Source organism: Natrix helvetica, assembly GCF_964273705.1.
Source record: "Natrix helvetica genome assembly, chromosome: 1".
NCBI classification, from domain to species: domain Eukaryota; kingdom Metazoa; phylum Chordata; class Lepidosauria; order Squamata; family Natricidae; genus Natrix; species Natrix helvetica.
The window spans coordinates 355257724-355282884 of NC_138548.1; the positions used below are offsets into that span (position 1 = coordinate 355257724).

The window sequence follows — 25161 nt, forward strand, 5'->3', positions numbered from 1 at the left end:
TCTTTGATGTCATTATTTTTAGCTTTACAATCTTTTATCAATACTAGGTCAAATCCATTTCATGTTTCTCACATTAGAAGTCATCAACCTTTTCCTGGCATCATCCAGGAAGGCAATGACCGTGCTGATGCAGCTGCCACTGCTGCTTCTGCGTCTACAATTGTCTTTCCTCTTACCTCTCCCACTCCTTGGGAAAGTCATTCATACTTTCATCAAAACAAAAAGGCTCTCATTAGACAATTTGGCATCACTGCTGCCGAAGCCTCAGCAATTTTACAACAATGTCCTACTTGTAGTAAACAGTCTCATTCCATTCCTATGGGTGTCAATCCCAGAGGAACTGAATGTTGTCAAATTTGGCAAATGGATGTTACCCAATATCCTTCCTTTTCCCCATGGAAGTATATTCACGTATCTATTGATACTTTTTCTGGGTTCATCATGGCTTCACCCCAAAGGGGTGAATCCACCAAGCATGTTATTACTCATTGTATTCATACCTTTGCATCGCTGGGACGTCCAAATGAACTCAAAACTGACAATGGCCCTGCTTATACCAGCAGTGCCTTTGCTGACTTTTGTTCGAAATGGGGAATCACTCATAAGTTTGGCATTCCCTATAACAGCCAAGGTCAAGCCTTGGTTGAAAGGGCTAACCAAACCTTAAAACATGCATTAGACAGACACATTGACAAAAAAGGGAAAAACCTCCCTAACCTCCCAACGGTGCAAAACATTTTGAACTTATGCTTATTTTCCTTGAATTTTTTAAACTTGACTGGCACTCCTGCCTCCTCTGCTGCCACAAGGCATTTTTCTTCCCCCTCCCTCTCTTTCCCCTGCCCTCAGGTTTGGTATCGCCAACTCCCAGATCCTGCCTGGAGAGGGCCCGCTGATCTCATCACCTGGGGAAGAGGCTACACAGCGGTCCAACTGCCTGACAAAGTCTTGTGGGTTCCTGGTCGCTGTATCCGGCCTTACTTTGCACCAGCACCCCACCCATCTCCGCTGCCAGCCTCCCCGTCTCCTGAGTCTGCAACCATTGATGTGTGACTTTATACTCCCAGGCTACCCCTTGTGAATTCCGGATCGCCATGTTTGCCAATTCCATCCCAAGTTACATCCACATGACTGTATTCCTAACAATACTTTGCCTAACATGACAATCTTTAACCTCCCTCTCAGAAGTGGTTTTGCAAAACAGAAGAGGACTCGATCTATTTTTTAAAAAAAGAAGGGGGGGTTATGTGTGGCCTTAAGGGAAGAATGTTGTTTTTATGCAGACCACTCTGGCATAGTGCAGGACTCTATGACAAAACTCAAGAGAAGGCCTGAATAAATGAAAACAGGAGAGGGAAGATCAACAAGGATTGTTTGGAAACTGGTATAACCTTTCCCCTTGGCTCAACACTTTGCTAAGTGCTCTTATAGGACCATTAATTTTGCTTGTATTAGCGTGCACAATTGGCCCATGCTTATTTAATCGCTTTTCTACATTTATTACATCTAGAATAGATTCATTGCAGACCATGCTGTTGCAATCCCAGAATACCCTCTGGGACCTCGAAAGCAGAGGGACCTACCAACCCATACCTCAGGATGAGGTGTCAAATAATTTCATCATGAGTGAAGAGGATGAGTCAATCCTTTAGCTCACTTTGCAAACCATACAAACATCTCCTCAAAAAAACATCAGGGTAAGGTCAACGATACAGGCTGAGTCGGAGGACTTGACTTTGTATCCAGTGGTCAGTGAGTGATAGTGAATCTCGGGCCCGGAGGGGCCTGGGCCACACTCCGGCTCCAACTGCCACAGCCTTTCCATTGAAATAAAAAAAGAAAGGAGGAGATGTTGGGATCTTTTGCAATGGTCAAATAATTTTGCTTCACATTAAATGAAAGACAACCTGACAAGGTAGCCTTACGAAATTGAAAACCACATCCTTTGCTATGCTTCAACACCTGCTGTTTATGCAAGAAATGCTAACCACAGAGCCTGTCCAGAGAACTCCGGACAGGAGAGAAAAAACCACATCCTATGGAAAGCTTTAACCAATTATATGGCTGTATGCTAACCTGTTTAGTTCTGCCCTGCCACAAGCAGGTAACCAATCATGTAATCACACGATGTATAACGGAAACTTTTTTGAATGCCTTCTGACTTAATAAAAGCAGGCTCCAGAACACATTCTGGGCGCAATCATCCCGAGTAAACCATGTGGTCAGACTCATTTGTCATCCCATGATTGCGCCCACCCTAATGCGGCCCGGCGAAGCCGCAAAAATGGCTCATTTTTTAGCCAAAACCTGGCCATTTTCACCCATTTTTGGGGCTTCTTTCACACACACACCACCTCCAGAAGCATTCTGCAGACCAAAATTGTTGGCCTTACCTTTCAGTTCCAGCCTGCGGGGCTCCCGAAGGTAAGTCCTGCACTTGGCTGAAGGATGGGTGGGGCGATGTGGGCAAGCCAACCTCGTGGTCCCGCGCGGGCTAGATTAATGGCTTCAGCGGGCCACATGCGGCCTGCAGGCCGTAGTTTGTGGACTCATGCCTTAACCCCATGCATTGAAAAAAATGGAAACAATACCGGTCCATTAAGGAAGGAAGGCTAGAGGCAATAGATAACAGGATAAAATCAATTACACATGTCTGACAGGATTAGGACGAATGAAGTGGTAATTAAGACCCATCATGAGACTTTGCGAAACAAGTAAAAATAATCAAATAATAAAAGCACACAAAGGAAACCTCAAAATTACAAAGTACTGTAAACTGTATAAAAATCCTTGCACTCATCAAGCTAGTTTGTCAGCTGTCCCAGAACTGCATGCTGTGGTTCTGCTCATTAATAAACGGACCTTCTTTCCTAAGCAGCTAACCTCCATTTTATTTCCAGAGCTTCTCTCCAGGCTTGGAAGTGAACCAGATGGATTTTTCTTCCAACACCCTGCTGTGATTTTTTTCTTCTTGGAGGTGCCTGTTTGTTACCCCGGTGGTAGCAGTGCCAAGATGCTGACAAATTTGTTGCAACAGCCTTGGTGTTGGAGCTGTGAGAAAGAAATTATTTGGTGGAAAATGTTTCATTTCTAAAAAAGCATTGTGCTGCTCTTTAAATAGCTTTCGAGAATGAAAGAAAAGGGTATTGTCTTGAACCTTAATGTCGCAGAGCAAAAACTAACTTAGGAGGCGCTTTGTGTGCAGGTAGGTGAAGAGGATAACCTCAGTCTAATTCTTAATAGTGTGTCTCTGTGTGTGTGCTTGTGTATGCAGCTACTTCTAAAATACAGGCAATACAGATATGCTGGACAAATTTCCTTCTAACTAGACAGAAATCTAAGTGGTTCAGAACTTGCTCTGTCAGCCACTCCCAAATACAATCCCCCAGAGTCCATTTACTGTATTTTTCAAAGTATAAGACGCACCAAGGTTTTGAAGAGGCAAATTTAAAACAAAAGTAGGTAGGTAGATAGAGGGATAGAGAGGGAGAGAAAGAGAGAGAAATACAGTAGGTAGGTAGGGAGAGGGAGAGAGAGTAGATAGGTAGGTAGATAGATAAGGGGAGAGAGAGAGAGAGAGAGAGAGAGAGAGAGAGAGAGAGAGAGAGAGAAGGTATACATCTTGGCACAAATGATCTGTTCCAAAAAGATGTACTTTCTGTGAAGAATGATTTCCAGAGCTTGGGGTATGAACTTAGTAGTGTAGTTTGTAGGCTAATCTTTTCAGAGGTTTTACCAATATATAAGGAACAAAAAGGGAAGGGCCAGCGTGTAGCAGAGTTTAATGTGTGTCTAAAGGAGTGGTGTAAAAGGGAAGGCTTAGGTTTTATTAGTCATGATGCCTGCAGCTGGTCCAATTAAAAACTGTACAAAAGAGATGGTTTGCACCCATCCAAGGGACTGAGGAGAGGCGGGGATGAAGTCGCGACGACACGATGTGCGAGCTCAATGCTTTGAGATCGCAATCGACACTTTTGCCACTGGGGGGGGGTTTCCAAACGGATCTAAACTGTCCCGAAGAGACAGTGAACAGGAAGAATATGTCTTGCTGAACTCGGGGATATCGCAAAATCCCCGAAAGAAGCAAGAGAAATTTCTTCAAGCCGGTGACAAAAAATCCAGCCAAGGCTGATGAAGTCGGGGCAGCCCAAAACAGAAGTAATTGAAAGTGAAAGTGTTTCCAGCTGGTGAGGAATCTTCATTGTTTTAAAAGAGAGACTGCCTATAAAAACTTAAAAATTGATTTAAATTGAAGAATAGAAGAATCAAGCGGCGAAATTAAACTTGCAACGGTTCTGGACAGTGGTTATCCCATTTTTTTACATGTTATCTTCATGGATGGAATCTTTACAAGCTTTTTTAAATGGACGGATTAAGTCTTTTTCACCTTTTATTTCTGTGACTCTCTGTGATTTATAGATCAAAGCTCTCCTCTTGCATCACTGTGAGTATTTTTTTAAAATTCATTTAAAGACTGGACCTCTTTTTCTAATTTGAAATATAAAACAGATATAAAAAAAGAAATATTTTAAAAGCGCTATGTGCTGGGTGGTTTTGTTGATTGGAGTTTTGTGTACTCAAGTGGAACTTTTCCCTTTCTTCGCGGTTTGTTTTGATGGCTCGTTACAGAGCGATAGGGGTAAGCCAAATGTCCCTTTGAAGCGTGTTTTCAACCAGAGAAGAGGGGGAAAATGGCTTTTGTGAATCCATGTTTTAACTTAAAAAAATTCTTCCAAGTGAGAGCACTTTTGTTTAAGATGGCAGAGTATAAGGAAAATGGAGAGATTGTAAGTTTGCAGACAATATTTTCAGAATTACTAAAACTAACAAATATATATGAGAGAATTGAACAAAAGAGAGTTTTGGGGAGGGCGAAAAGAGCCCCCGGAGGCCCTCCGAAGGCTTCAGGGACCGTCCGGAGGCTTAACTGACGCCTTCGGAGCGCTTAAAACGACCCTCCGAGAAAACCGGAAGTCACTTCTGGTTTGCTCGGAGGGTCATTTTAAGCATTCCGAAGGCTTCAGGGAGGCCTCCGGACGATCCCTGAAGCCTCCGGAGGGCCTCCGGGGGGGGGAAGGCTCTTTTCGCCCTCCCCAGGCTCCTATAAAGCCTCTGGAGCCTGGGGAGGGCGAAAAAAGCATGTAAAAATGGGGGGGAGCACCTGTTGTGCGCACATGCGCACTGGAGGGAGTCACACATTGCATTATGGGTGCGGCATGCCTGCACACGACCACCCTGCGTTCCCCCCACTTATGTCATGCAAGCCCAAAAAGGTTCGCCATCACTGGTTTAAACAAATGCAAATACAAACAAGATATGAGAAAGATGTTAAAGAGTATGGTTTTAATATGGAAAACTCAGAATTAGATAGGATACTCATGGGAACAGATGAAAAAATGATTAAAAATTGTACAGTTATCTACTTAGAATAAATTTAGAAGAAGAAGAGGTTAAAGAACCAATAATAAGATGGGCAAAAAACTTTGGATATACAATAGAACTACAAAAATGGCAACAACTGTGGGAAAGGAATTATAATTTGACAATGGTGACAGCATATAAAGAGAATTTATATAAAATGTTTTATAGATGGCACATGACACTTGAAAGATTAGCAAAAATGTTTAAGGATAAATCAGCTAAATGTTGGAAATGTCACCAATTGCCAGGAACATATTTTCATATGTGGTGGATGCTGGTATTCCTACCAGGAAAGGCATTGTTGAAGGCTAAGAGATGGGGAGGTAGAGTTGGGGTGGATAGATAGCTTGCAGGCAAGGTTTGAGGGGGAAAAAACACATCAGTACTGCAGTTATTAAACAGATAAAGCAGTTTCAACAATATGGGGACGCAACAGATGAGGGAGAAAAAGCTGGATTCACATGCTTCAGAAAAAGGATGGACAGATGAAATCATTTAAACACACAGAAAAAGCAAGAGTAACATTTTTCTTGTAAAAGAACTTAAAACGTTCTCTCATATACTGGAGCTGTTCTTAAAAGTACAGAGAGGGAAGGAAACTTCATCCTGTTCTGCTGGACAGGCAAGCTCAGTGTGAGGGCATTTTCATTGCTTAATTCAGCATTATTTGCAATAATTTAATTATTTCATTTCTCCTAGGGATCAAGGACATTTAACAGTTACATTTACCTCGAGGGAACACAAAGACTTTGACAGAGAGAGAGGGAGCTAGAGAGAGAGAAAATGAGCGGAAAACAAAACTCGCAGACTCATACACATGACACTGGTCATTCCCACAATAAATCTCAGTTAAATTAGGGAAGGCACAGATCTTAACAAATGCATCATGTGATTGCATGGAAAACAGAGAGGAAGAGAAACAATCAACAAAAAACCCAAAATCCCCAACATTCCTATTTATATATTTCCCTTTTAAGTATTTTATTTAGCCAAATTGGTTTTTCTTGCTTCATCCCTGAGCAGAGTCCATTTCTCACATACCTTGACACGCGTGCATATTCTTCATTCCTGTCTGGACAGGTAATTTGTCCCAAACCCAGGTCTCCATCAGTCTCCATTGAGGAGATTTCAGTGGGATCCTAGATTCTGAGCTTCTCATTTCCTGGTCTACTCTTCCCACTGTCCGCGACAAGAGTCCAAGGCTCCACTCTTTTCTTTTACTTAGGTCCCTTGCAACCGTGGAATACACCACCCCCAACAGGTGAATGTACCTTCTAACCTGTGGTCAGCCCTCAGTTTTTCAGGCCAATGGCCTGGGAGGATTCTGTCCACCGAAATTACTCAGAGTATGGGTACTTCCTTTCCAGAATAGGGATCTGCTCAGTGATGCTCAGCCAGTCACCCAAGAGTGAACCTCTCATTTGCCTTTTAAGCCTTTCCCACACACTCTCTCCCTTTTACCTACAGAAGGTCCTGTGCTCTGGCAAATCCCCCCTGATCTCCAGACTCTGTTGGTCTTTCTGCGGTTAGGAAATGCACAGAGGGAGCAAGATCCAGAGAAGGGATTTTTTCTCAAGCGCATTCACACACAGAGACACATGCTCCCTTTCACCTCCTGGGCTTTTAAAGTTGAAATTTAGAGGTACTCACCTTTCCAAGCAGCCTTTGAACTCAACAGTCAAAACCCCTTTAAACCCTTTGTTCCAAATGGCCAAGGTCTGGGAAAAATCCACCCATAGACTCAATGGGTCTGTGCCAGCAAGGGAGGCTTATTTGGGCCAGGTCCATTGGTCAGACTAGTATGGAGTCCCATCTGGGTCACCAAATTATTGAAAGAAATGTCCATCCGGGTTCAGTTCCAAGTGGGAAAAAACTGGAAATGTGGACACTGCTACGAAAGATAGTTTAATGGTGGACAGGAACACATGGTTTGAAGTCCTGGGCAAAATGAGCACGTAGGTGAGAGTGTTAGATATTTGCATAAACTGCTGTAGTCTCCACTCAGGTCCGCTCCCTATAAAAGGAGAGCTGCACGACCCCATAGTCAGCTGGATCACTACTAAATCACTAATAAAGAGCTGATTGTCACTACCATCTGGAGTCTGTTCTCTCGTTGCCCGGATCTAACACTGGCGACGAAGGTGGGATCGAGAGGCAGATAGGACGATGATCTACTAACAGAATCCACGGATCGATCCAGCCCGGATTTCGGCGGAAATTCCGGCAGCCATCTCAGCGCAGCAAATTCAAACGCAGGGCAAGATGGCGATGCACGCTCCACCAACCCCATACAACCCAGTAGCAGAACATTGGGAATCCTACATGCTGAGATTCGAATGTTTCCTCGAGGCAAACGATCTCACGGGAGTACTGGACTCCCGGAAAAAGAACATGTTCCTGAGCTACTGTGGTCGAGAGGTTTTCGAGACGGCCAGGGATCTTTCGGAGCCAGCTCCCATCCAGGCAGTCACATGGACGGCTCTACAACAAATGCTGAAGACACACTACGCACCCAAGCCTTCCCGCCACGTTCGCCGCCACGAGTTCTACATGCGGAATCAGAAGACGGACGAAACAATCAACCAATACGTTGCAGCACTTCGCAAAGCGGCAACGTATTGCGAATTCAGAAATCTGGACGAGCACATCCTGGATCGCCTCATATGCGGAGTGCGGGACATTTCATTGCAGAAACGTTTATTGGCAAGATCCAATCTAACATTGCAGATCGCACTTGACGAGGCAAGAGCTTCAGAATCAGCGGACAGATCTACGGAAACGCTACAACGCGGGTACGGCACACACCAATCTGGAACCAGACAAACCCAGGTGCATCACGAGGCCACCGATCAAGAAACCAAGGACAGCGAGTGCGAAGACAGCCATCGCATGCGTAGCAGCCACACAAAACTGGCGTGGAAATTTGAATCCCGTTTGCCGCCCTGCGCAAGCTGCGGAGGGAATCATCCCCGGTCTACCTGCCGATTTAGAGACGTTGTTTGCTCACGTTGCGGCAAAATCGGGCACATTGCAAAGGTGTGCCGGAGCGAAGTCCCTGATACAACATGGCAGCCGCCATAGTATCGCCGACAGAAGCCCACCCCAGGGGCTTGGCGAAAAAACAAAGGGCGCCCGGAGAGAGAGCCAAGGGAGTCAGCCGAGAGAGAGTATTCCCAGAGAGCCGAGAGAGAGTATTCCCAGGGAGCCGAGAGAGAGTATTCCCAGAGAGAACCACTAAGAACCTATCTCACAACGATAGGACAGGTCCGCACAAAGCGACCTAAAAAGCTGAAACTCACTGTCCTCCTAGAGGACTCCCCTTGCGAGCTTGAAGTTGACACGGGATCATCACTGATGATCATCTCATGGTCAGCGATGAAAATGGCGATTCCGAGCCTAAAGAAGTGCCAACTACGAACACCAGACATCCTGCTTCGAGACTACCAGGGGAACAGGGTCCCCATCGTGGGTCAAGGCACGTTTCGAGTCCAGTTCAAAAACATCACAGCCCAGCTGCCCGTGACCGTTGCCAGCGCGCCATTACAAAGCCTCCTGGGACTGGATTGGTTCGAAGCCTTGGGGCTAGAAGTTACCGGGATCAATGCCGTGGATAACAGCAGCGCTGAAGGAATTTTTAAGGAGTTCGAGGATGTGTTCAGCCCCGGCCTTGGTAAGTATGTGGGAAAACCAATTTCATTTAATTTGGATCCAAATGTGGCGCCTATCAGGCTCAAACCTAGGAGAGTGCCTTTTGCGCTCCGTCCCAAAATTGATAAGGAATTTGATAAGCTGGTAGAGCAAGGAATCCTTGAACCAGTGGATCACGCTCGCTGGGAAACCCCAATCGTGACCCCCGTTAAGCCAGACAGGTCAGTCCGTATCTGCGCGGACTATAAATGCACAATTAATGTCGCCCTACAACAAAGCGCATATCCTGTGCCCATAGTACAACACCTATTGCACTCGTTGGGGCCAGGAAATTTTTTTGCAAAACTAGACATGGCACAAGCGTATCAGCAGCTGCCAGTGGATAGCGCCACGGCGGAGGCACAAACTATAGTGACGCACAGGGGTGCTTTTAAATGCAACCGGTTACAATTCGGCGTAAGCATCGCTCCGGGATTGTTCCAAAGCGTCATGGAACGGCTTTTGCAGGGCATACCAGGAGTCGTCCCTTACTTCGACGACATCTTGGTATCAGCTGCAAACGAGGAGCAATTATTAAAGCGTGTAAGGACTGTTTTGGCCAGAATTCGAGAAAAGGGTCTCCGCCTAAAAAAGGAAAAATGCCAAATTAACGTGCCCAGTGTAGAATTCCTGGGTTACAGGATTGATGGACTGGGAATACACCCGACATAAAAAAAAATTAAGGCGATCCAGGACGCCCCCACACCACGAAATCAGACCGAGTTGCAGGCTTTCCTCGGATTTCTTAACTTCTACAGCGTATTTCTCAGACAGAAAGCCACCGTTGCTGAGCCGTTGCACCGACTTCTAGCAAAGAACGCGAAATGGACCTGGGGACGCTCCAAGGCTGCCGCTTTCGCCGCAGTCAAGCGCCTGCTGACAACCGACTCTCTGCTAATCCAGTACAGCCAAACCCTACCACTGGTATTGACCTGCGATGCCTCACCTTTCGGCGTCGGCGCAGTACTCAGCCACAGAATGCCAAACGGGAACGAAGCCCCCATCACTTTCTACTCAAGGACATTGTCTTCGGCGGAACGCAACTACAGCCATCTGGACAGGGAAGCGTTAGCCGCTGTGGCTGGAGTCAAGAGTTTTCACGAATACCTCTACGGCCGTGATTTCGAACTTATAACGGACCACAAACCATTGCTGGGTCTACTGGTGGGAAACCATCCCACACCGGTCTCCCTCTCCCCGCGCATGACCAGGTGGACTGTTTTCCTGGCTGCGTATTCCTACAAACTGGTACACCAACCGGGTTCTACATTGGGGCATGCAGACGCGCTCAGCCGCTGCCCGCTACCGGAACTGTTGGCCGACCCCACTCCAGAAATACCGGTCCTATTGATTGACTGTTTGGACACAGGGCCAGTATCTTCTGTGGACGTTGCGAGGTTTTCTGCTAAGGACAACATGATCAGACAAGTGCAAACTTGGGTATGGAGGGGGTGGCCCAAAGGGATTGTGGGACCCGAATTCAAACTGCTTTGGTCCAAGCGTGATGAACTGTCGGTTTTGAAAGGTTGTTTATTGTGGGGGGATCGAGTTGTTGTACCGCACAAACTGCGGAGAAATGTATTAGAAGCGTTGCATGTTGGGCATCCAGGGATCGTAAGAATGAAAGCATTGGCTAGGAGCTACGTTTGGTGGCCGAACATGGACAAGGAGATAGAGGAATGGGTAGCCACTTGCAATCCGTGCCAAGAATCCAGACCAGCCCCCCCTGAAGCGCCCGCTATGGAGTGGGACAAACCGAAAGCACCCTGGTCGCAAATACACATAGACTTCGCAGGACCAGTTCAGGGACAGACGTTTTTAATAGTTGTGGACGCATACTCCAAATGGTTAGAAGTAGTCCTGATGACCTCGATCACGGCAGAGGCGGTCATCAAGGTATTACGGCGACTTTTCGCCACGCACGGCCTGCCCGACCTCCTGGTCTCCGACAATGGGCCACAGTTCACGGCCATGCAATTCGAATCCTACCTAGCAAGTCAGGGAATTCGGCCTGCCCTCGTCGCACCATTCCATCTGGCATCGAATGGTCAGGCGGAAAGAATGGTGCGCGCTGCAAAAGAGGCCCTCGCTAGGATGGGCCCGGGTGATTGGAAAACACAAATCGATCACTATCTTTTAATCCAACACTATCTTTTACCCCTAGCGCCACGACGGGAAGGAGTCGCGTTGAGCTCCTCATGGGTTGCCGGCTAAGGTCTCACCTAGACCGACTACACCCAAATTACTCTGCCACATCGCCCCCAGACTCTACAAGCAAAATTCGGAACTTTAGCATAGGGGATTCAGTATACACCCACAACTATTTAGGGGGGACACTGTGGATTCCGGCAAGGGTAATAGGCATCACTGGACCTCGTTCCTACTTGTTAGAATTGGAAGACGGTAGGAATTGGAAAAGACACATCGACAAACTCCGAGGTCGCCTGGCATACTCCCATCTACGGTCATCGAACGAGGAACTCACACCTTCAGAGAGATTGCCGACACAACAACCCGACTCGCCCAGCACAGACGACTACAGCACAGCGGAGCCAGGGGAGGAACCTGTGACCGACGAAAGAATGGAGCAGTCCCCGAGCGAAGGGAACCTACAATCCCCAGCCAGGACAATGGAGAAAAAAGGACACCCCGATCCTACGCCCGTTCCGGCACAACCAGAACTTCGCAGGTCCACCCGAACGAGGCAGAAACCCGCATACTTACAGGACTTTGTCACTAACCGGAACACTCCATCTAAGAGGGGAGGGGTGTTAGATATTTGCATAAACTGCTGTAGTCTCCACTCAGGTCCGCCACTAGGGCGGGAACAAGGGGGTGTTCTGATTGGACGGGAGGTCTGCCAGCTCCCTATAAAAGGGGAGCTGCAAGACCCCATAGTCAGCTGGATCACTACTAAATCACTAATAAAGAGCTGATTGTCACTACCGTCTGGAGTCTGTTCTCTCGTTGCCTGGATCTAACAGAGAGAGAGAGAGAAAAAGAAAGATTAATACCCTCTCTTGGCCCCCGCCTTAGAGCTTCCAGTTCCTGTGTAAGAAATGTATTCTGATTGGTTGTCTTGAGTCCCAGGCTTGGTTGAGCCTTGCTGGGTGATGAGATCTCCTCAGGTTGCACATGGTGAGTTCTGTTGCTAGATGGGTAGAGGGCTAATCCTATTATGTCCTAAGGGTGAAGATCTATTGTGTTGTAGATAAAGTGGTAAAGTCTTTCTGGGGCTGTTAACAAAGCTGGGGACTGCTTTCCAAGACCATGTTTCTCCTTTTCTCATGCAGAGAGGTATAATATTCTGCCTTTTTAATATTCCCTAGAAAATTTCATTTTTCTGGGAGAGGGGTGGGGGCTAACTTCTTACAAGTTGAAATATTAAAAAAAACAAGAGATGATGGATAAATATAGAATACTTAAGATAGCAATTGCTTCATTAAAGATTAGAAAATAGGTAGAAAGTAGAAATTGGGAATAGTATGTGTATTGATACATAATAGAATACATTAACATTACTATATATAGGTATAAGAATAAACATGAGTATGAATGAAATGCGTACGAATAAATGGGGACAGTAGATCAGGTCCAGTAGGCACAATGGTGCGCTTATGCACGCCCCTTAGAGAAGCCTTAGGAATGGAGTGAGGTCAATAGTAGGCAGTTTAAGGTTAAAGTTATGGGGATTTGAAGATGTAACAAATTTGCAACAAATAAGAGGCATCTTGGTGCTGCTACCACCAGGGTAACAAGCAGCACCTCCAAGAAGACAAGATCACAGCAGGGGTTGTTCATGAACCTAAGAACCCAGGACTCAAAACCACAATGCTTTTTCTTCTTGAGATACAACCTCTGTCCATATTTTTTTTACCATGTATTTTTAGAAGCTTCAACAACTTACTGGGGCCACTCAGAAACTCTGCTTATGACTCATAGATATTTTGTGCAAAGGAGATGCTGGCTAGGAAATTCTGGCCTCAAAATCTGGAAGACTTTCAGGATGCAGAAGGATGAAACTGAAAGTTGTGTTTCTCTAAGACACATTAAAATTAACATGAGGGAAATAGGAGAATATATAAAAAACAACCCTCTGTACAATAAAAAGATAAATAGACATTGGGGAAAGGGGGGAAATTTCTTCTACCATATATAGGCAGTCATGCCATCTTTCTTAGGCTCCATTTTCTAGGCCCTGCTGCATATGTTTCTCTGTGTGACCTAATGGGAGACTTCAGTGCAAGCAAATTTACAGAATTTACACCTGGCATTCAGCAGATATAAAATTTCCTCCTCCAAGAATGAAGCTTGGTGGTTGATGCTCTTGGATGCAGCCCTGGCCAGCAGGAGTGAAGCTCCTTCCCCTGGAGGGTCTGGCCTGATGCTGCTGCCATACCCTAAAATCCTGGGAGCCTCACAGTCATAAAGTTTTGGCATGTAGAGAGGTTTTGATCTCCACTGAGAGTCACCCCTAAGAAAGCTGATTGTGAAATTCTGTAAAACCTTCATGAACGTTTATGGCTGGGCACATAGTTAATCTCCACAAGGTTAAGTAACATCACATTTCACTATTTCACTAGGCTCAGCTGCAAAGTCGGTTGATAGCATTTAATCAGTGGAAACTTGTTGCAAACGGCTTAGGTAGAAACTGGAGAAGGATTTTTTTTTTTAATGCCTCCAATCTGGAGATGGTGCTCAAACAGGCAACACCTTTGCCTAGAAAGGCTAATACTTGTGGTTGAGCTTAAAGGAGTTAAAACCATCGAGTACTGTGTTGCTAGAAAGGCTGGAAAGCGACGGGAAGAGTAGAAGAAAATCCAGGTGCCTTTTATAAAAAACACCGTTGGGAACAGCTGAACTTCCTCTTCCGGATCAATCCTGGGAGGAGAGTGGTGTGCAGAGCGGCTTTTGTGCTCTTCCCATGGTCGAAGCAGCAGCTGGAAGGTGAGTGGAGGGCAGGTGGGAGGAGAGTCCTGGAAGCAGAGAAGCAACTGGGCTGAAACATCTCAGCTGCTGCTGCTGCAGGTTTCCTTCCCTCCCCGAATTTAAGCCCACTGGTGCTGCAGGCTGTGAAACTGGTGGCTGCAATTTTCCTCCTGGTGGGAAGATTGGAAAAGTCTCTTCCAAGTGAAGGTGGATTCTTTGGGAATGGCTTCCCTCCAGAGGTTGTGGGTGCTCCCATCACTGGAGGGTTTGTGACAGACCTTGCAGGTCTTCTATTCAGACGCCCTGATCAAACAGGAGACCCAATATGATTTCAGACAAATGGCTGCCCTGTCTCTGATTAAAAGCCACCAGGGATGGAGCTCCCACAACCTCTGAAGGGAAACCCTTCCACTGGTTCACTGTTCTCAGTGTCAGGAAATTTCTCCTAAGTTTGAAGTTGCTTCTCTCCTTGATTAGTTTCCATCCAGTTCCTTGTCCTGCCTTCAGGGGCTTTGGAGAATAGGTTGAAACCCTTCCCCCTTTTGTGGCAACTCCTTAAGTATTGGAAGATGGCTATCATGTCTCCCCTAGTCCTTCCCTTCCCTAGACTAGACATACCCAATTCCTGCCACCCTTCTTTTTATTTTAGCCTCCAGCCCCCTAATCCTCTTTGTTGCTCTTTTTCTGCCTTCTTTCCAGAGTCTCAACATCTTTTTTATGATATGGTGACCAAACTGTCTGCAGTTATCTAAGTGTGGTCTTACTCTTTATAAAGTGGTACTAGTACTTCACATGATGATTGATTCTATCTCTCTGTTAATGCAGCCTAGTATTGTGTTGCCTTTTTTTGGCCACTGCAATACACAGCTGGCCCATATCTAAATGATTGTCCACTAGGACTTCAAGGTTCCTCTCATAGTTATTACTTGAGCCAAGTGTTACCTATTCTGTACCAGTACATTTGGTTTTCCTTGAATAAGTGTAAAACCCTTTTTCCCCCTTCATTGAATTTCATTTTGTTAGATAGGGCCAAATCTATCGAGATTCTCTTATCTTTTGCTTATCTTCTGAGGTGTTGACTATTCCTGCCAACTTGGTGTCATTTAAAAATTTGATGTGTTCCCGTTGGACTCCCTCATCGAAGGCATTTACGAAGATATTAAAAGAGTTCTAAAGCAGAACCTTGGGGTAACCACTGCTTACTTCTCTCCACATAGATATAGTCCCATTAAGGCATATACTTTGAGTGTGGTTTGTCAGCCAGTTATGAATCCATCTGTGTGGAAGGATGTACCTATCCCACATTTTTCTAATTTACCAAGAAGTAGGTTATGGTCTACTTTGTCAACTGCCCTACTGAAATCCAGTCATACAATGTATTAGATTGGTCCTCTAATTTTGTCACTTTGTGTAAGAATGAAATAACATGTTGACTTCTGGTTATATATTTGCTTGCTTCTAGGTGTTTGCAGTTCTTTTGTTTCATTATCTTTTCCAGGATCTTCCCAGGTAGTGATGTCAGGCTAATTGGCCTGTAGTTTTATGGAACCATTTTTCTCCCCCTTTTTGAAGATGGGAACTACATCCGGTCTTTTCCAATCCACCGGTAGTTCCTTGGTGCGTGAAGATCTTTGAAAGATAAGGTTGAATGTTTCTTAGATCACGTCTGCCGGCTCCTTCAGAACTCTGGGATGTAATCAATCTGGTCCCGATGATTAGAACTCATCTAGAATAGACAGGTGTTCTCTTATCATTTTCTTGCCTGTTTTAATTTGTATTCCTAGTCTGCCTTTTACAGTTCTGTTTTGGTAGGTTTGGCTATTTTTTATTTTTGCCTGAAGATAGATGCAAATAATGAATTAATTAGCTCTGCTGTGTCTCTACTGCCCATCACTTTCTTGCCATCATCTCCCATTAGTGCACTGATTGTTTCCCTGGCTTTTTTCTTGTTTTATAACATGTTTTAAATGATTTTTGATATTTATTGCACGTTTTAGTTCATTCTCACCCTGACCTTGATTTCATCTTTGCAGATTCAAGCTATATGCTACTATTCTGCCTTAGTTATGTGTCCTCTTTCCATTTTTATACTGATCCTTTTTTTCTTTCATTGCTGGATTGTTCTTGGATATCTTGTTTTCCCTTTACAGTAATATTGTGTTGGGCTGGGCTTATGTATGATCATACTACTAAGTTGGATACCCGTGCTTCGCTACACAAATGGAACAGCAATAGGTAGCATTCTTTACCATCACCTTCCATTATCCTGTAGCTGTAAAGGCAGCAGCAAACATGGTCTTCTTGAGCAGAACTTTGGTGTTTGGTTCACACTGAGGTATATTGATGTAATAGCCATCTTCTCCATGGCAGAACATCAGAGGTTATTGGAGAGCTTCATAGGCATGGTACATTTCACTGCTTCGTAACAACCAGTTTTCTCTGCTGTGGAGAACGATATATCTCTTCTCAAAATCCTGGGCGACAATGAGAACAGCATTCTCTAGTCATGGGGCATTGAAAGGATCTCGGTGCCTTCCAGAAGTCTTCCTATCAGCATTAATCACCACTTGGAAGTCCTTGGAAGTATGGCTGAAGGGGAGAGGGTGCACCACCACTGTAGCACATCCTGGACAATGTTCCCTCTAATTTTTTTTCAGTCTGTGCGGAAAAGTATAGTGTTTGAGCAGCACATTTTCATGCCTGAGCATCTTAATTTTCTTTTAGCCATAATTGCCATCATAGCAGATGTTGGGGAGGGGGGATAGGAGGAAAAGGGTCCTCTCCCTCAGACCTCCAGGAAGGAAGGAAGGAAGGAAGGAAAGGAAAGGGAGGGAATGGAAATGGGAAAGAAGAAAAGGAAAGGAAATGGAAAAGAAGGAAAGGAAATGATGAAGAAGGGAGGGAAAGGGAAGGGAAAAGGAAATAAGGAAAGGAAAAGAGAAAGGAAAGGAAATGGAAAAGAAGGAAAGGAAAAGGAAAGGAAATGGGAAAGAAGAAAGGAAAAGATAAAGGAAAGGAAATGGAAAAGAAGGAATGGAAAAAGGAAAGGAAAGAAGAAAGGAAAGGAAAAAGGAAAGGAAAAGAAAGGAAGATAGAAGGACAGAAAGGGAAAGGAAAGAGAGGAAAGGATTGGTACTGCTCAAAAATCAAATCACAAGATCCCGTGGACCCCTTTGGCTCAGGCAGTCCAATTCCACACTGGTTCCCTCTCCCCAAAGCGAAGGGATCGCAGAAAGACTGCCCAGTCCAGAACGGCGCTTCAGAGAAACGCAGGCTACAACCAGCGAATCACATTTTCCCAGGGACCGACGAAGCTCCATAGGACCAATGGGAATTCCCCCTTCTGCAGTGTCATCGGTCTCCGGGCAGAGTCTTCCTTGATTTCACCAATCACCAGATGGAGGAGAGAGTTCGGTGCAGAGAGAGAAGGGAGGGAGGGGGGATATTTTCAGTCACATTTAAATAAACACTGCGCTGCAGTTTGAAACTTCTGCACTGTGTTGTCTTATGTGCGCGGCCACGCAGGCGCGCAGCTTAGAGGGAACATTGATCCCGGGACCCTCAACCTGCCATTCCGAAACATAGCATGGCTGCCTGCGCAAGGCAGCAAACCCACATGGCCTGTGGCTTGGCTAGGACCGTTGTGAGCATGCGTGGGCAGTGGGTGAAGTCGCGGAAAGGTTTAAACGGTGGAGGGGAGCGCTGGGCTTCAGCCTTGATTTCATCTCACTATATCTTATCACTGGGTGTTTCTCAGATTATGCCGAAGCGTGGAAGATAAAACAATACTGAGAATTGTGTAGTTTATTGTTTATTTCGGAGGATCAAATTTAAAACTAGAGAAATACTTATTAGTCCAAGGCATTGATCTCATTTGTGACTGATTAGCATAGGGGTTATTAGATGTATACTTTTTTGCAGCCTTTCTACTGACTTGGGGATGAGTTTGACGATACTTGTGTGCAGCTTCCCTTACTTGTGTTTTCCTAATTGCACCTGTAAATCTTTTTCTGCATTTTTGCCTCTTTTCCCTATAACTGGCATTACACTAGAAGGAACAGATTTGTCTGAACTGGGGAGTAAAATAAGGGGGAGGAATCTGCCTCTGCCTACCAGCATCCATTAGTATTCATCTGGCTAGCATCCTGTCATTGTGTGAGAGAGTTGAGGGGTAACAGTATTTCTCTGTGAGCAAGAAGGAGACAGGAAGCAGCCGGGACGTGGCTTAGCTCAACTGTTCTATAGTAAAGCTGCTTGCTGCTGTGAAAGTGAAACTCCTCTTTTGAGGTGGGGAGGGGGAGTAGAACTCCTTAGTATCAGAGGGCTAGTTTGAAAGTGAAACAGTATTTCTGTGTGAGCAACAAGACAGGAAGGAGCCTGGCTATTGGTTAGCTCAACTGTTCTGTAGTACAGCTGCTTCCTGCTGTGAAAGTAAAACCGAAACTGGATCTCCTCTCCTCTGCTTGTGTTTTGCATTTGGAACAGATTTCTTTTCTGATTAGGGGAGGGAGTAGAACTCGTTAGCATGATAACATGTTAATAATAATATGGGAAATACTAATGCTCTGATGGTCATTTCGAAAAATCTTTTCTTAGTGAGTAGCTAGAAGCCAAGAGGAACATACATGGAAAATTTAGGTTTGTAGACTTTAAGGTTCTGGAGATTTTATGATAATGCATGAGGGGTATTTTGCTTTTATATATATATATAGATTTTCCAGTATTTCTCACACTCCTTGCATTGTTTTCTCCTTTAGGATTTTTATCCATGAATTTTTGCTTAGGCTATGAATTTCTTAAAATCAGCTCTTCTAAATTTTAAGACACTTGTTGGATTATATTCTATTGCTTGTGTTTGCATTATATTGAATTCCAGTAAGACATGGTCACTCTCCCAAGGTTCCGACAACTTCAACTCCTTCTATCACTTCTCTATTAGTAAGAATTAGGTCGAGTATAGTTTTTTTCTCTAGTTCCCTCCTCTAACTTTTGGGTGACAAAGTTGTCAGCTAAGTTGGTTACGAATCTATTCGATCTCAAACTTACTCCCAGTTGATATCAGGGTAGTTAAAGTCTCCCATTATATCTTGAGGTTGCCCTCTTGATATAGTTTGTAAACCACACGTGTATTGAAAATGACAGAAGAATAAAATTTACAAGTTTTTTTACTTCCATGTCTTGCCAATAAGAATCGTATTTCTTGTCCCATCCATGTATTAACCAGGTTCATTTGTGCTTAATCCATCTTTGGTTGCACAGGTAGTCCTCACTTACCACTTCTTCCCTGAGCCTTCAGAGTTATTATGGCACAGTAGAAGTGGATGTGCACCTGATTGACAAAATTTGTGTTAATCCCAGCACTTGTTCCGTGACCCCCATGTCAGCAGTGACTGCGGTTTTGAAGGTGCAGGAAAAGGAGTTGCACCAATTCGGGTTCTGCCAAGAGTTGCACATTTATGATGGTGGTGGCATCCCACACTCATGATCCCCATTTGTGACCTTCCCAGCTAGCTTCAGACAAGCAAAATCAGTGGATATACTGGCAGGAAATTGCAAGTCACGGTCATATGAAATTGCCTTTAACAACCCACAGTAATTAGCTTAAAAACTACAGAGGAAGAGATGTAAATTGGCACTGTCATGTGACATGATGCTTAATTATTGAGCTGCTTAGCGATGCAAATATCAATTCCGATTGTGGTAAGTTAAGTGAGGACTACTTGAACAAGGATGTCACCAGAGGGGTTGTAGACAGTATTTTCTGCCCTTATTTGCAGCTGAGGACTTCCATGAGCAAAAGTGGTGTATACTTTTCTCCTTTTTTCACCTCATCTGTAACCGTTTTATAAAGAATTAAAGTTACATTTTTCTTTGAATCTTACAGATGAACAGGATGGCAATAAGAGCACTCTGGACAACTATAAATAACAATCAGTGTTGAAAAGGGAAGAAAATCAAGCCAGAAATCAAAATATTGTGTAAGTCTGTTGGGAGGAAAAGATCAATAGTAAAGCCACGTAGAAGAGACAGTAATGCAGGCCTCTCCCTGTCAGGAAGAAGACGGCTTGAATGAAAGCACCCTTAAACAAGGCATTGTCCATATTTTTTACCTCCTCAAGAATATCAGTGGTGCAAAAGCTTCATAAATTTGCCTATTGTGGGAAAAGCACAGATTGCAAATCACAGCTGATGATGCACAAGACGAGACGGAAAGCCATCAAATTACATGAATGTGGCAAAAACTATTGTCACAAAAGCTCCCTTGTTGTTCATGGAAGCACCTCCACAAAAGAGGGAAGCCACAGAAGTGCTCCCAATGCGGTAAATGCTTTAGTGAGCATGGCAACATGGTGCTACATCAGATAACTCACAGGAGGAAGAAAACATATTTCTGTGCAGATTGTGTGAAGGTCTCATTAGAAATTCCCAGGTCTTGAGACACTAAAGATGCACACAAAAGGAATAAAACCATTTGAACATCCTTTCAGTGTGAAAAGTTTCAGGGAATTCCTTCCTGGTGAAGCACCCAAGGACACCCACAAAAGTGAAACCCTTTGAATGTCCTGATTGTGGGGAAAAAAATTAGTCACAATTTAGGTCTGGTGATCCATCAGTAGATTGACTCCAGGTAGAAACTGCATGAGTATCTATTGTGGGGAAAACGTCATTAGAAATTTCTATCTCAAGAGAAACCAGAGAACTCACACAGAAGAAAAACCCTTTGCATGTCCTGATTTTGGGAAAGTCACAATTCTGGTGATACACCAGAAGACTCCCATAGGAGAGAAATGCTTTGAATGTCCTGATTGTTGGAAAACCTTCAGTTATAATTCCAATTTGTGAAACACCAGAGGAATCATAAAGGAGAAAAACCCATTCAATGTCGTAACTGTGGGAGAAGTTTCAATTGTAATTCCCGCCTGGTAATACATCAGAGGATTCACTCCATGGAGAAACCTTGTAAGTGTAGAGATTGTGGGAAAAGTTTCATTCATTCCACCTCTTGAGACATAAGACCATGCACACAGGAGAGAAACCCTTTGAATGTCCTGACTGTGGGAAAAGATTTACTGATAATTCTTATCTGGTGATACACCAGAGGACTCACACAGGAGAGAAACCCTTTGAATGTCTTTATTGTGGGAAAGGTTTTAGTCAGAATTCCAGGTTGGTGATACACCAGAGAACTCACACAGGAGAGAAACCCTTTGAATGTCCTGATTGTGGGAAAGGTTTTAGTCGGAGTTTCAGCCTGGTGACACACCAGAGGATTCACACAGGAGAGAAACCCTTTGAATGTCCTGATTGTGGGAAATGTTTTATTCAGAGTTCCAGCCTGGTGACACACCAGAGGACTCACACAGGAGAGAAAAACTTTGAATGTCCTGTGTGTGGAAAAAGCTTTAGTGATAATTCTAATCTGGTGAGACACAAGAGGACTCACACAGGAGAGAAACCCTTTGAATGTCCTGTTTGTGGGAAAAGTTTTAGTGATAATTCTTATCTGGTGATACACCAGAGGACTCACACAGGAGAGAAACCCTTTGAATGTCCTGATTGTGGGAAATGTTTTAGTCAGAGTTCCATCCTGGTGACACACAAGAGGACTCACACAGGAGAGAAACCCTTTGAATGTCCTGTCTGTGGGAAAAGCTTTAGTTATAATTCCAGTCTGGTGACACACCAGATGACTCACACAAGAGAGAAACCTTTTGTATGTCCTGATTGTGGGAAATGTTTTAGTCAGAGTTCCACTCTGGTGACACACCAGAGGACTCACACAGGAGAGAAACCCTTTACATGTCCTATTTGTGGAAAAAGTTTTAGTGCTAATTCCAGCTTTGTGAAACACCAGCGGATTCACACAGGAGACAAACCCTTTGATTGTCCTGATTGTGGGAGAGGTTTCAGTCAGAATTCCCAGCTGGTGAGACATCAGAGGACTCACACAGGAGAGAAACCCTTTGAATGTCCTTATTGTGGGAAACGTTTCATTCAGAATTCCAGCCTGGTGATACACCAGAGGACTCACACAGGAGAGAAACCCTTTGAATGTCCTATTTGTGGAAAATGTTTTAGTGATAATTCCAGCCTGGTGACACACCAGAGGACTCACACAGGAGAGAAACCATTTGAATGTCCTATCTGTGGGAAAAGCTTTAGTAATAATTCTAATCTGGTGAAACACCAGAGGACTCATACAGGAGAGAAACCCTTTGAATGTCCTATTTGTGGAAAAAGTTTTAGTGATAATTCCAGCCTGGTGACACACCAGAGGACTCACACAGGAGAGAAATCCTTTGAATGTCTTTATTGTGGGAGGGGTTTTAGTCAGAATTCCAGGTTGGTGAGACACCAGAGGACTCACTCAGGAGAGAAACCCTTTGAATGTCCTGATTGTGGGAAATGTTTTAGTCAGAGTTTCAGCCTGGTGACACACCAGAGGACTCACACAGGAGAGAAACCCTTTGAATGTCCTGATTGTGGGAAATGTTTTATTCAGAGTTCCAGCCTGGTGACACACCAAAGGATTCACACAGGAGAGAAACCCTTTGAATGTCCTATCTGTGGGAAAAGCTTTAGTGATAATTCTAATCTGGTGAGACACAAGAGGACTCACACAGGAGAGAAACCCTTTGAATGTCCTATCTGTGGGAAAAGCTTTAGTGATAATTCTAATCTGGTGATACACCAGAGGACACACACAGGAGAGAAACCCTTTGAATGTCCGATCTGTAGGAAAAGTTTCATTAAGAATTCCAGCCTAGTGCAACACCAGAGGACTCACACCGTGGAGAAATCTTTGAAATGACAGTCTGCGGACATTACTTGAAGCATAAATCATCCCTTATTGTACACAAGGTAATCCATATGAAGAAAGGTAGATGAGTTTAGAGAATGCTTGAATTTCATTTGATATCTCCTATTGAAAGTGTGAGAAATTGATTTTTTGAATTTTGGCCTGATTCATTTTGCTCAAACATTTCTCAGGATTAACTTTGTAAATGGAGTGAAAAGTAAATTGGAAAATGGCTAACTACTAGTTTCTAATTATCAACAGAACCTTCTGAATGTTTCCTTTTCTGGAATTAATGGAATTCCTCAAAAAGGAATTTTGGGTAGAACTTTTGTCTGTTGATTATGGAATTCTCACATGTGGTGTTTCCGTCTTCTACCTTGGTTTCACCCAATTTTCAGCCCCAGAATTCCACAGCCCACATAAAAGTAGTCCTCAAGATATAACTATTATGGGCCTTGAACTACGGTTGCATGTTCCAATGGCTTTTAAGTGAAATTGCTTTCCTTAACTACCCGAATTCTCCTGCTCTCCCTGATGCAGCCATTAATCAAATGTGCGAGTTGCTAGGCAGAACACTGTCTACTCAGAGCTGGGGAAAAGTCTTGGAGGCCTAGCGCTGGGCCAGGCTTGTCTGCCGTAGGCATCTATATGCCTTCCCCACCCTCCAAGACATCCTTGTGCTCTGTATCCTAATCCTTGAGTCCTCTTGGCCATTCACTCCCCCGTTACATCTGACTCCCACCCCACCCGACTTCACACCCTTCTCCTCCTTACCTTTGAAGATCTCTGAACCTCATGTTGGGGAGGGAGGGAAGAACATATATCAGTGATGGCTAACATTTTTTGGATCATGTGCCAAACGAGGGGAGGAGAGCAGGTAGGGCGTGCTTGGGCGTTCCCACACTCATAATGCTATGGGCGTGACCCCAGCGTGCAGGTGTGTGCGACCAGCAGTCCCCCCACTTTTGGCAGGCTTTTTTTGCCCTCCCCATGCTCCAGATTCTTTCTAGGAACTTGGGGAGGGCGAAGACAGCCTACACCATCCGCCCAGAGGCTTCCGGAGCTTCCCTGATGTCTCCCGAGAGCAAAAAATGGCCCTATAGGCAACCTGGAAATTCGGGAATGGTGACTATGCTCCATCCAACTCCATCCAACAAGGAATTGAGAGTATTTTTGATGTTCTTGAGAATGCAATAATGTCAGTGGTGGAAAAGAGCCACAGATCTGCCTATTGTGGCAAAAGCAAAGATTGCAGAATTATGCTTGAGAGGATCCACACTGGAGAAAAGCCATATCAGTGTTCCCAATGCAGCAAAAGCTTTAGTCAGAATGGCTTCCCAGTTGTTCATGGAAAACCTCACACCAGAGAAACGCCCTACCAGTTGTCCCAATGTTGCAAAACTTATAGCAAGCAGGACAAGCTGATAATACACCAGAGAACTCACACAAGAGAGAAACGATATGAATGTCCAGATTGCAAGAAATATTTCAATCGAAATTCCAATTTGGCAATACACCCGATGGTTCACACAGGAGAGAAGCCTTTTGAATGTCCTGACTTTGGGGAAAGGAATGGTATTTGGGAGTGGTTGGCACAGCAAGTCAAAATTATTTTTATGCGTGAAGATTTTGCTCTAGGGTTGTTGTTTTTTAACGGGGGCAGAGGTTGGCAATGCCTGGGGAAGGAAAGGCATGCTTTCCACAAAGCAAAGGCTGGTTATGGGAACAGGGAGACCTAAACTCATTGGGCTGGAGATGTTAACCGTGCTCAAAACATTGGCTGGGCTTCTCATACTTATTGCAGCAACCACAATGCGAGGAGCTGCTCTTACGGTACACGGCCTGCAATTGTCAGCAGCTGCACTGCTTTCTTCGGGGAAGCAGCTACATCCTGAGCGCTTCCTTTCGCAGCCCCTTCAGAGGTCACCCCCTTGTGTTGTCCCCTGCCAATGACCACTCCCCTGCCCCACCCACCTCCAAGGCTTTCGTCAGGGTGGCCAGGCCCATCATGCCAGTGGTGCCGAACATGTTGATTTTTTTTCCAGGCTCTGGTGGCTGAGTCTCCAGTCATGGGGCTTCCCTTCATGCCTTTACCATTGCCTCCTTGCCGCTCCAACCCAGGACCAAAGCAAGCCCTTCTGCCTGGAGCTCCACCAACAAGCAATCAAAGTTTGTCTCCTCCACCGGCGCACCTGGGAATTGCTGCCCGGCCTGGGTGTTTGGACAAACGGGACACTGTGTAAAGCGGAAGGGAAGAGGAGGAGGGGCCTTACCCAGAGGCCATATGGCAGATAAAAGCTGCAAGGCTCTGCCATAGTCTTTTC

At 44.8% G+C, this 25161-nt stretch overlaps 1 protein-coding gene and 1 long non-coding RNA gene across 3 annotated transcripts in view; both read left to right on the forward strand.

The window, feature by feature from the left end:
- The window catches only part of LOC309384299, a 291422-nt gene that overhangs the window by 87388 nt on the left and 178873 nt on the right, over nt 1-25161 (forward strand). The gene's annotated exons all lie outside the window — the stretch shown is intronic.
- Nucleotides 1-25161, forward strand: part of LOC309384257 (uncharacterized protein) — a 268736-nt gene that overhangs the window by 56035 nt on the left and 187540 nt on the right. Inside the window, exon 2 of one of the 2 annotated variants that reach the window (XR_014173988.1) lies at nt 20936-22899. Coding sequence is in view for 1 of the 2 variants with exons in the window: in XM_081937528.1 (XP_081793654.1) it covers nt 21056-22849 (1794 nt within the window). In the remaining variant the exon portion in view is untranslated. Of the gene's footprint in view, nt 1-20935; nt 22972-25161 lie in introns of those variants that run through there. The other variant, XM_081937528.1, reaches the window with a different exon arrangement.